The sequence below is a fragment of the Amborella trichopoda genome, chromosome 11, assembly GCF_054954075.1.
Source record: "Amborella trichopoda isolate Santa Cruz 75 chromosome 11, AtrichopodaSantaCruz75HAP2 v2.0, whole genome shotgun sequence".
NCBI lineage: Eukaryota > Viridiplantae > Streptophyta > Magnoliopsida > Amborellales > Amborellaceae > Amborella > Amborella trichopoda.
Genome location: NC_142346.1, coordinates 43,662,288 through 43,675,345, shown reverse-complemented (window position 1 = coordinate 43,675,345; position 13,058 = coordinate 43,662,288). Strand labels below are relative to the sequence as shown.

Below are 13,058 nucleotides of genomic sequence, written 5' to 3'. Positions count from 1 at the left end.
AATTTTGTTTTTTAGGAATTCAATAAAAAATGAGGGTACTCCATTAAGAATTTTCATTTCTTTGCATGAATATGCGAATATCGATATGTTCTTTCCCTGTATAAACTACTATTTACCATTTAATTTACATCACACAAAAGGATAAACATAGAATTATCATGGAATAAGTATATCAACATACATGGACTACAATAAAGCATACAATTAGTAACATACGATCTAAAAATAAAATGACAGACGACGTCGTTCTTCTTCTTGGTCACGCTGGTGCCATTGATTGAATTCGTTTGACAATTCATTGATTTGATTTAAAAGCGAATCATTGATATTAGCAGGCGTCTGACTATATCCAAATCCCTGAGTGTTCTGTTGTGTTCCCAATCTAAAATTCCCGAAGCTTATCCATCCTTCATGCTCACCTACACTGTCGTGCTCATCCCTATCCCTGTTGCTGTTGGGACTCGATATATGAATAGTATGACTGGGATAGGGTGGCCTTGGAATCATCATCTCTATCATTTTCCCTTAGACCCCCTTTCCCACTCTCCTTCATTAGGTGCAATATCACCGACATCTCCGACGAATTGTGGATACGTTGGCTGACTGCTTCCTCTTTCATGCTGCTCATCACCTTCTTCAAGATCTTCCTCACCGATAGCCTCAAAGAACGCTCTTTTGTGCAACACTGACTCCTCCTCTTCTACTACCCATTGGTCTGTTGTGTCTGTGACAAATATTGTGTCTAAGTCTATCGGCCTCTAGTCTTCGAGCTTCCTTATTATTTGTCGCTCTCGGAGGTTTAAGTTGTAATGAACGTAGACTAGTTTGTGAAGCTTCTCCGAAGCGAGTCGATTTCTCCTAGTAGTATGCAACCATTGGAATGTACTCCAGTTGCGCTCACAGTCAGTAGCAGAACATGTTTGGGAGAGCAGCTTGATTACTATCCTCTTTAGGTGAGGTGCATCAGTACCATATATCTCCCACCATTCAGCTGTATTAAAATGCAAAAAGCATTGTAAAGGCAAGAACAATTCATAAGATTAAATATATGAATGAACAAAATATTTGTTGGGGGATAACCTAGATCCATCTTAGTTCGAGAATTCCTGGCAAGTCTAGTTCTGAGGATCCTATAGCATCCCTATACATAGCAAGCTAAAACAAATATATTTCGTTTTAGTACATTATTCCTCACAAACATAACAGCTCAATAAAGTTCTTACCCAAACATTAAATAATACCTCTTGTACTGCTGCTCCTTGGTTTCGATGGCTTCTCTCCAACCTGTCAATAATGTATCTGACCCCTTCCATAATCTTGTAAGGATGTTCAGGTGTCAAATAGAAAAATTTTGGGTTGAAGAAGTAACCTGAAAATATATCGATAGAGAAATGTCATTTAAAATTTCATAAAAAAATAATTTACAATGAAACATTCTAATGATATAAATATATATTTATCTGCATAATGAATTGGACGTTCAAATTTGGTGTTCCACCTCCATTCTATAATCTCGATCACTTTGCTAGCAAAACTACACTTCTCCCCAATAGCTGATTTCGCTCTTTCAATACCTTTATAAAGGATGCTCATGGTAGCTTTCTTGTCAGCATCCACCATTCTTCATATCGTGACCAAAGGGGTAGTAGCCTATACGACACTGGAACATCGAGACTAGAACCTCCTATTTGAGACTGTCGTCCACTTTTATACCGATACTGGACTTCGAGAGGCGGTCATTTAACCACTCTTCACAGGTAAACAATATCTTTAATGCACCTTCAGATTCTCGAATAAAGTCCACAGCTAAGTAATCAGTCACAAAGCGGGTTATGACAGGCCTGATTATCTTTTTTTTCTTAGAGTGTTCTCTAAACAGAAATAATATTTTAGAGTGGTTGTATATAAATCTCGACACCAACCTTGCTTCATCTAGAGCCTCCTTCAGAATTTTGATCTCACCGATCTCCTCTAACGTAAGATCGATGCTGTGTGCAGCACACGACGTCCATACTAGATGCTTCCTCTTATCCATCAACTTGTTGCCCGCAGAAACACATGCACGTTCATTGTCCGTAATAAACTGGACTACATGCTTATCTCCTACCTCCTCCACTATTTGATCATACAGTCGTACGTAGAAGTTTGCATCCTTCTTCGTTCTTGATACGTCTTTGCTAGACAAAAAAGCTGTACCTTTTGGGGAATAGGCCAAGAAGTTTAAAAACTCCTTTTTGCTAACTTTATTCAACCAACCATCACTCATGAGAGTAATACCTGTCTTTGGCCAACTCTGTTTATATTCTTCAATCCACTTAGTAACTTCTTCCACCTCTTCATCTAATATTGGCCCACATAGCTCATATGTCGTCGGGGGTTTTACCTCCGGCCCTACTCTGTAGATTGCACTGACCATAGGTGGAAAATATGGGTTATTGGCTGCATCAAAGGGAATCCCTTTATCGTAGAACCATTTACCAATATATCTCCCCAACATGTTTTTTGTACCTTTAACCATGTCTTTTAGGGTCATCTGTTGTGACTTAGGCTTTGAGAGAAATGGGTCTATACGACCATGACCTACAATACTGGCACTCCTAGATAAGTTAGGAACTATTTCTTCAACGTTTGATTCTTGTTGACACATACTGCCACCAACCCCTCCATACATATTTGAGTTGGGCCCGCCATACATGCTCGACTGGGGCCCGCCATGCATGTTTAAGCTGGGCCCGCCATACATATCTAAGCTAGACCCGCCATACATGTCTGAGCTAGACCCACCATGCATGTCTGAGCTAGACCCACCGGGCATTCTAAACCCACGTTCCCTCTGATATTGTTCATGTAAACTCAATCTTGTGGCCATGTCTAGGTCATTATTATGTTGCGCATCTGTATCATTTCTACTTGATGGCGTATATAAACTAACTATCTCCTCATTCATCCTATGTTTGGTAATTTTTTTACATTTGTTTGAATTAAGAATTGCCGCCATCTGTTTTTTTACATTACTAGGGACATTACTGCATGCAGAAACATCTCCCTTAACCCCTGCCAAGTGTTGCTTGAACCTATGTACCCCACTACTTATTACTCTTTGGCAGTAATTACAAATAATTTTGTCTTTTTTGTTGGGATCAAGTCTGACCCCACGTTGTCATGCAAAGTCTTCTGCATATCTTGACATGATTCAACTGTTTTAATATGTAAAAAGTTAAAAATTAACCTGACAGTTCAATAAGAAAAATAATCACCATGTGTAATGATAATAAGTTGGGGTAGTTCATGTAGTCATATTTGTTGTTATTTGTTATTGCAAAATACCTTTATTGACAATAATAATTTCGTATATATCAATTACAAACATACAGGATAATATAATACAAAATGCAAGCTCCAAACATGGCTACAACTCAATTATCAAGAACATACATTTTTTGTATTAAAAAATTAATAATAAAATTGAAAAAATGTAGGATAATATAATTGTCATATATGCCACGATTTTTTTACAATGACATTCACTTTAATTCCTCACGATAATACAATTTAACAACATGTATTTTTTGCGTTCAAAATTTTAAAAATTGAAAATACATTTTTAATGCAAAACTACATAAAAAATATAATACAGTTTTGCATTAGAAATATAATAACATGTATGTTTTTTGTATAAATATTCTATCAACATGCAATTTTTTCAACAAAAACTTTAACAATAAAAATTAAAAATATGGTTTAATACCTCATGATAATCAAAACCTGGTCACTAATTTCAAATCTTTTCGAAAAATCACGATTTTTAAAATAAAATCCATCATGTACAAAACAAAAAAAAACAATTCTTCACAGAGCCACCTAACATAAATTTTTTCAACTCAAAAATGCATTAACAACAGATTAAAAAAAATACAGTTTTGCATTAAAAATATAATAACATGCATTTTTTTGCATAAATAATCTATCAACATACAATTTTTTCAACAAAAACTTTAATGATAAAAATTTAAAATATGGTTTAATACCTAAACCTTGTCACGATTTTCACATCTTTTCGGAAAATCATTATTTTTCAAAAAATTTGATCATGGATAAAAAAAAAAAAAAAAAAAAGTACAACAAATTTTCATAAAATTCGATCATGGATTAAAAAAAAAATCACAAATTTTCAAAAAATTCGATCATGGATTATGGATTACAAAAAATTCGATCATGGATTACAAAAAATTCGATCATGGATTACAAAAAATTCGATCATGGATAACAAAAAATTTGATCATGGATTACAAAAAATTCGATCATGGATTACAAAAAAAAACAAAAAAACAATTCGATCATGGATTACAAAAAAAAAAAAATTCTATAATAGATTACAAAATAATAATAATAATAATAATAATAATTTGTTCTTCACAGAGTCATCTTACATCAGCCATTTTAACTAAAAAATCTACCTCCAAATGAATAAATTACATCCAATTGAGTACATTTTCTGATAAACAACAATATAAGGAATCAAAACCCTAAATTTTGAACACATTATCATCTATAAATCAAATCAAATCGATTAAAAATGAGCAAAAAAACAAAAAAACGCAGTTCTTCACAGACAACAGTCATTGAATATAAAAAATGAAGCTCAAATTGAATAAATCAGATCAAATTGAGTACATCTGATTATAAACAAGACTATAACGATTAAAAACCCTAGAAATCTAACACATTAATTGTAATATATCATGAACGAAAAATCAAAAGGCGGAAAAAAAAAAAAAAAAAAACAACAGTGAATGATAAAAGACACAATAAACCAATTTGAATATGTTAAATGATAAAAGACACAATAACAATGAAAAGCCCTACAAATGTAACTCATTATTTTCAAAATATACAGTGAAATTAATCATATGGAGGAAAAAAAAAAAAAAAAGCCCAAAGTTCTTACCTGGTTTCGTGAACCCGAGCCTTCAATCTCCAAATTACTCTGTTTTTCTCAACGATTATCACAAATTCGTAACAGAATGTTTTGATGAACAACTTTACGATCAAAATGCCTACAAATGTTCATAGATTCATGCCATATTTGGCATGAAACACAAGGAAAGGCGGAAACCCTAAAAACCCAACTTTCATGATAAAAAAAAACGAAATTTCTTCACCATTTAATCCATGAAAAGGCTGAAAAAAGCTGTATGAAGCCTGCATATTCGATCACTGAGCAAAAAAAACAAAAAAAATGATAAAAAAATGACAAATTTTGAAGAATCCCATGAAGAACATTGTGCAGCCCGTGTTCTTCACTGGACTCGCCGATTCCGTACAGTGAATCGGTGAGTCACTGTACAGAATCGCCCGGTTCTTTCTAAAATCGAGCGATTCCGTGTTTTTTGACCAATTCGGCACATCCAGTGCCAATTCCCGAGTCGAACCGGGCGACTCGGCATTTTTTTAATCACTGATCTCAACCCTTAGATGCAGTGTCTTAAAAATCGGCGAGTCGAACCGGACTCACTCCTTAGATGCAGTGTCTTAAAAATCGGCGAGTCGAACCGGACTCACTCCTTAGATGCAGTGTCTTAAAAATCGGCGAGTCGAACCGGACTCACTCCTTAGATGCAGTGTCTTAAAAATCGGCGAGTCGAACCGGACTCGCCCTATTCGACTCGGGAACCGGCACAGCCCGTGCCGGTTCCAATACAAAACCGTGAACTGCCCGATTCTAGAGAAGAACCGCCGGTTCAATCCGGTTCTATCCGGTTCTACCCAGTTCCCTCCTTGCACGCGTGCGACACGCACGTGCAGGCGTGCGACACGTGTGAGGTTACCCCAATATTTCTACACAAACATTTTAATTTATATTACATAGGTATTTATATACCAAAGTGGAATACCCATCTTTCGATGTGGGATAATTCCCAAACATCATTAAATGAAAAGAGAATTTAAATATATTCTATTAATCATCAAGTTATAACCACATATGGTGAGGTGGCGTGGTGGTTAAGACTTTTGCTTCTTCATGTGATGTCTCAAGGTCGAGTCCCCCTGTGGGCGTTATTTTTTTGTGTTGTATAGTTTTTGTTGTACATATTGTATAAATATGTTTGTAAATAATATAAAAAGCATAAAAAAATGAAAAATAAAAAAGTTAATTTTTTGTATAGCAATTAATTTTTGTTGTATATAATGGTATAATTATTTTTTTAAATAATATGAAAGGCATAAAAAAATAAAACATAAAAAGTTTATTCTATTTGAAATCTCCATCTTTCTACTAACAATCTCTTTCACTAAATTTATTATAGAAACCTAAAAAAATAAATTTTTGAAAACTTGAAGTGTTATTTCCAAAATTTATACGCATTTTATTCATTTTTACATTGATAACCAAATCTTTTATTTTATTTATTAATTTTTACATTATAAATCATGCAATTTACTATTTTTCTTACGGTTGTCAATAATACATTTTAAATTAGATAATATTATAAAATATTTTTAATTTGTTATTATTTGTCTAATAAAATAATTATAAAATATAAACTAATAATTATAATTTCAGTATATAATATTATAATTAGTTAGGTTTTAATAATTTTGGATTCTAGTTAGTTAAGCTGTAATAATTTGAGTCACCGATCCGCTTTTTAAACCATTGCTTAGGTGTATAAACTTGAAAAAAAGAATTTTTAAGTCCTAAAATAGTACATCTTGTAACAAGTTACTTAGACCACCTATTTTCAAAATTTCTAAATGTTTATAGATCTTCTTGATCTGTACTAACTTTTATATTTAAAATTTCATGACAAGGGATGAAAAAAGATTTTCAATTCATTATAGGATTTCCGACATTAGAACCACATCTGCAAGCAAAATTTAAAAATGCGCCTTACTTCTACAGTAGCAACTTATACAAACTTCACCCTTTCATTGAATTTTGATGGAACTTACAAAAAATGATGTGCCCTTTGTGGCCTTGATCCCCTTCTTTAGTCAACAACATAATCAACCCACCGACTTGTCCAGCACATGTACAGATTCACCTTGAGCTTTCAATTTTTATTTTTATTTTTATTTCCTAAAAAAAAAAGAAACTTGTATATATAGGCATCTTTGGTGGAGACCCTGTCGTTTTTTCTTCTCTTACTTTTCTTTTAGGAAATAAAAATACAAATAAAAATTGAGAGAATATAAGGTAGGTAAAGTGAATCTGTATATGGACACCTAGAGATAGAGATGGATACCTAAAGTGAATCTGTATACCTAAAGATGAATCTGTATATGGAAACCTAGAGACCCTGCACTATTATATATGCCCTCTCTATTTCCTTTCTCTCTTAAAACCTCTCTCTCTAAACTAAACCTTTCTCTCTCTAAACAATGTCTTCGACTGTAATTTTAGGAGCAGCTAGAGGGGACAAATATCGAAAACACATTCATGATGAAGGAGAGAAGAACACAGTGTGGAAGTATGGTGCACCACCAAACTATGATGTTGTCAACAAGCTCTTTGAAGAAGGTCGCCAAAAGGTCACAATATTTTTCTTTTTTCTTTTTTTCCCCTTTTTCCTTTTTATTGTTTTGCTGTTTCTTTTCATTTTTCTTGCTCTTTTCATTTTATGTAATGAAGTTGTCGAAGGAAATCATAAGGTAATAGCAACCCCTCAGAAGGAATTAACTCAAACCAATTATATCATAAAAGCTTTCTGTCTCACTTTCACCGGTCCCAATAGTGTTTGGCTCCAATATTTGGACCCGAACCTGGCCGGCCGGGTATAATTTTTGGACCCATACTTAAACCTGAATTAATTGGATTTTCCCTCGGGTCCTATGTTAGGTCCAATCGATTGTCACCCCTAATTTTTGGGCAATATCAACTAAATATTTTTCCATCATATTTAATTTTCATTGTTTTTTTTAAAAAAATTTGTTATTGCTTGCAGGTATGGCCTGAAGGGTCCTTAGAAGAGATGGTGCAAAACCTTGTGAAAACATGGGAAATGGAAATGTTCAACAAGGCAAGACCTGAAGACTTCAAAACCGTAAACACCGAAAAATACACATTTAGTCTCAATGGTAATCTCAACTCCTCTGATCTATTCACTTATTTATATGCATTTTGTGCAACTTTCTGTTTTTTTTTTTTTTTGTTTAATTTGAAGTACAACTATTGAGGTAATCCCGTTCTTTGTTTTGAATTATTAGTGGCCTGGATTGTCGATCCCAAATAATTAAGATACGGCTGAGATGATAATGATGATGAGTGGTCTGGATTCTATAATTCAATAATAAAATTAATTCAATATGATTAATATTCATGAAAATATAGAGAAAAGAAGATTTATGACAAGAAGGGGTGGGGAGATCATTTCATTGGTTCTCCGGGCACAACCAAAAATTTAGCCCATTTTAGAAATTTTCGTAGCGATTTCTATCCGAGTATTAGAAAACTCAACGGAGTCCACTGGGAATCGGCCCCGGCCCCTTTGCCGAGTGGAGTACTTGTGTATAAACTCGGGTGACACAAAACATAAATTAAAAGAAAAAATTATATTTTAATGAAATAAATATAAATGTTTTATATATATATAGTTGATGGTTTTGAAAATGATTTGTGAGTTTTTCTTGTTGTATTCCCTATTTTTATGTTTTTTTTTTTTTTAAGATTTTCCTGAAATGTTTCCAACATTAAATTAATTTTTCTAAATCCATCTTGAAATATTTTTTTCTATTTTATATGGATATTCAATGTTATTTATAGTTTCCTTTGCTTTTTAGTTTTTTTATTTTTACTTTTGCCAACTTTCTTGTATTTCTTTTCAAATTTGAAGCCCCTTTTTTGGGCTTGTACACCAGTCGTCCAAGTCCACTTGGACTCCCACGAGTTACTCGGCTCGGGCAGGGCCGAGCCAAGTATCAAAACCTTGGTCTATCCATTAGAACTCAAGTATCATAACCTTGGTCTATCCATTAGGAAAATGCTCATGAATATTGAACTTTTCAATTTAAACAAATTCTAAAACAAGGAACAAAAAATAATAATAACCTTGGTCTATCCATTAGGAAAATGCTCATGAATATTGAACTTTTCAATTTAAACAAATTCTAAAACAAGGAACAAAAAAAAATTGATTGACTATTGGACATAGATACTCAAATTTGGCGCACAAAAAGGGAAAATTGTTTATGTAGTTCTTCACAAGTTCACCTTAAATTGCGTTTTGGTCTACATCTGAGAGAGAGAGAGAGAGAGAGAGAGAGAGAGAGAGGGAGAGAGATAGAGAGCTCTTTTTTCTGAGAAAATCATCAGCTCTTTTGTTTTTTTTTGTGTCTTTTGGTTCTTAATTAGGAAGGAAGCCTTTGCCTTTGATGGAGAAATTGAAAGCTGGAGGATACAACTCATTTCTACAAACCTCACTACCTGAAGAGTTTCAGTGCTTCAAGCCAAGCCAAGAGACTACAGAGTCAGCTCATCAAGCCTTTCTAAGGACATTCCCAAGAGGATTTGCCTTGGAAATTGTTGAAGTTTATTCAGGGCCTCCAACTATAGTCTACAAATTCAGGCATTGGGGCTACATGGAGGGTCCCTTCCTAGGACATGCTCCCACAGGAGAGAAGGTGGAGTACTTTGGGATCGCCATCTTTGGGGTATCTCTCTTACACATAATATTTCAGACTCTCTTTGGCATAAATCTTTGTGCTCTAGTAATATTTCATATTTTATAAGCTATCTGTTTGATCTTTTCCTCTGTCTTACACAAAATTTCTCGGACTCTCTTACTAAAAATCTTTGCACTCCGGTTAATTTTTATACCTGGGAAATTTATCATAATACAATATTTTTAGTAAGGATATTTTTTACTAATGGGAGATGTATTACATCATCTAAATGAGGTGTGACATCACCGGTATAAAGCATTATCGGTGATGTTATGCCGCATGTAATGATGTGATAAAAAATACCCTTACTAAAAAATAGTCCATGTACAAAAAAGAGTATACAAGTGCCCAATTTTTGTTGAGTATAGTTATAAAATGCTCTATAGTGTGAGCACCCTAACATAACCCTATACTTATTTTCAACTATTCCAACTCAAGATCATGTATTTTTTTAGACGTACGTTGAATTTAAATCAAAATATATGCCTATGATGTTAAATTGTTCATCTCTTATAGAGAATTTGATAAGTTTCCCTTGATATTTTGTAAGCATTTAGATCTTTTCATTTAGACCACTCTCTCGTGCCTTTTAAACTCTAGTTGTTTTCAATACTTTGTAGGTTTTTGCCTTTGATGCTATCAATTTCTTAGGGATATTTTGCAAATATTTTCTCTTTAATGACTTAAGACACAAGGCAATCCCCATTTTAAACTGTCTATTTTTCTCTCTATCATTTCCAAAGGAAATCTCATTTAAATTATATGCATCCCCCAAATATGTCAAAGAATTACACCACCATGGTTAATTACTTGATTCCCTAAACTGGCACTTTGGTTTTACTAACTATTGAACTATTTAAACCCCTAGAGGCTAGAAGTAAATGGTTTGACGATCAAGATGAATGTTTCTCCTTATTTGAGTGTAAGATAGAGAAAATATAGAGATTTTTTTTTGTTGTTTTACCTTGGGCTCATGATCTTATGAGTGATAATTGGAGTATTTATTTGGTTAGGTTGATGAAGAAATGAAGGTGGAGAAAGTGGAGTTCTTTTTTGATAGAGGTGAGCTGCTTGGTGGTCTTGTGAAGGGACCCCCACTTGACAAAGAGGGAAGCACTGCCACACCATCCATTTGCCCTTTTGCTGGCACTGGTTGAAAATTCGACATTATGTATGTGAAACTAACTGTTTCCACAATAAAACAAATATTTCAGTATCGTCTGCCAATATTGACCCTCTCTCTCTCAGTGGGGATGGCATTATGTATGGTGTATTCTCAGTGAAATTAATAGTTTAAAAAGAAAAAACAAATATTTCAGTATCATCTCTCAATATTGATTCTTTCTCTCGTTGAATTTTGTTAGCGTTGGTTCTATATAAACTTTTTCTTAAAGATACTGGAGAAAATTAATAAAAAAAATTTTAGAAAAAAAAAAAAATTAGTGGGATGGAGCAGTCGGTTATGTTAAAGAGCTGGTTGGTTCCAAATATATTAGAAGAATCAGATTGGTTCTTCCGAATGGGCGATTCTAATCCAAAATGATATTTTTTTAAACCATGCATACGTTTGTTGTAGAGAGAGGTCTTGACATGAGTTAGAGAGAGATAGTAGAGAAAAGTTTTTTTGTATTTTTGTTAAAATCAAGTTTTGTCTTCTCTGTGAAAATGATTTTTGGCGTGTGCATAGTTTTATTTTTTTATAGTTTTAATTATTGTAAGAGTGAATTTTCCACTGTGCGACTCAACACAGTCGTCGTTATCTTGCATTATCAAAGCAAGTTACAATTGCCATAGAAAATAAATACTTAACATTAAAAAAAAAACAAAGAAAACCAATACTTCAATATCATTTACGAACATTGAGAGTGACTCTTTCCTAGATAAATTCCACTAGTCCAACTGGGATGACATCATGATATCGGTGAAACTTGCAATTGCCACAAAAAAATAAATATTTCAACATCGTCCATCCAATATTGACTTTCTCTCTTTCTCTTTCTCTCTCATCACAAAAAACAAACAGAAATTGACAGTTTTATTTTCAAATTTTTAAAATAAGTCTTTATATTTCATATTGTACATTCAAGTTTCACATTTGATAAAAGGAAATGTATTTTATTTTTATTTTTTTCTATACATCAAATTATAGAATGAAATGCATTTTATTTTTATTTGTTTTATACATCAAATTAAGGTCAAATTTGGTATATTAGTATTCTTCATTTCATGCACCTATAAAAAATAATAATTCAAAAATAATAAATGGCCACAATAACCCTATAATATCAGGGGTACTTTGATAATTTTATTTATCTTAAATTACTTTCACATTTTTTATATGTATATGTAATAAGAATCATAAACACAAAACATTTGAATTCGATCCAATATATAGAAAAAAGATAAAATTAAAGTACGCTATATACTTTCAAAAAGTGGATTTACGTGTAAAATATAAAATATAGGAAACCATTTTTTAATTTCAAAAATAAAATACAACTTTCCAATAAATTTTACACAAAAAATATTTCAATGCCATCCACTAACATTGACTCCTCTCTCGCTCTCTATGTGAAACCTACCATTATTATTGACCATTGATATGCAATCAGGTAGTTGGAGATGTACTCTTAACTAAGCACAGAGTTCAAAATAGAATATCTCAAATCTTATAGCACACTTTAACATGTTGGACTTCACATTCAATGGCAAAATGTGGTTCTGACTGCTTTGTATCAAAAGTAAATAGTATCGTAGTATATAAACTCTTATTTGAATATGATTCACCTACATCGACCTTCTCTCAATCTCTCTCATACACACCCAACGCACATGCCCCGCACTACCATACTGACACCCACACACACCCATACACGTATATCCCTCTCTCTCTATCGGATACACACCCACAAACACAAAGCCATGCACATAGCTCTCTCCCCCTCTCTCTCTCTCACATACTCAATATACATCTACACTTCCATCTCATACATACAAACATACACATATACACCCCTCTCACAAATAACTACACACGGACGCACAGAAGCACAAACGTTCATATCATAGTTTCATTTTCCAACCTTTTTCTCCAAAAAACACAAACCATGACTTGTTTTTTTCTCTTACCAAGAAAAAAAAAAGACAAACCATGATTTCTAGTAGTAAGGTTCCACTATTCTCCCTCCCTCCCTCTCTCTCCCAGAACAACCACTTAAATTAAATAGGGAATGATTTCATGCAATGATTATGTAGTAATATGATGAAATAATCTATGTTAATCATTTATTTGACTGTAATTTTTAATTATAGATTATTTTCATTCAAATGAATAATTATAAAAAAGCAAAATTTAAAAATACATCCCAAAAAGTATTTTTTTAACACAATTAACA

The 13,058-nt window shown here is 33.0% G+C and overlaps 1 protein-coding gene across 1 annotated transcript; it reads left to right on the top strand.

The window, feature by feature from the left end:
• The first annotated feature begins 7,022 nt into the window (after positions 1–7,022).
• On the top strand, positions 7,023–10,987 carry LOC18448327 (pathogen-related protein). The gene is made up of 4 exons (XM_006858397.4): positions 7,023–7,533; positions 7,947–8,079; positions 9,353–9,651; positions 10,677–10,987. Exons 1-4 carry the CDS (start codon positions 7,384–7,386, stop codon positions 10,818–10,820), a joined length of 726 nt encoding a protein of 241 aa, XP_006858459.1. The 5' UTR covers positions 7,023–7,383; the 3' UTR covers positions 10,821–10,987.
• The last annotated feature ends 2,071 nt before the right edge of the window (positions 10,988–13,058 follow it).

What these genes read in the sequence shown, in the direction of transcription:
- LOC18448327 (XM_006858397.4), top strand. Translation starts at nt 7,384, where the DNA reads ATGTCTTCGACTGTAATTTTAGGAGCAGCTAGAGGGGACAAATATCGA. An exon ending in TTGAAGAAGGTCGCCAAAAG is followed by an intron (nt 7,534 to 7,946) that starts GTCACAATATTT and finishes TATTGCTTGCAG; the next exon opens with GTATGGCCTGAAGGGTCCTT. An exon ending in TTGGGATCGCCATCTTTGGG is followed by an intron (nt 9,652 to 10,676) that starts GTATCTCTCTTA and finishes TTATTTGGTTAG; the next exon opens with GTTGATGAAGAAATGAAGGT.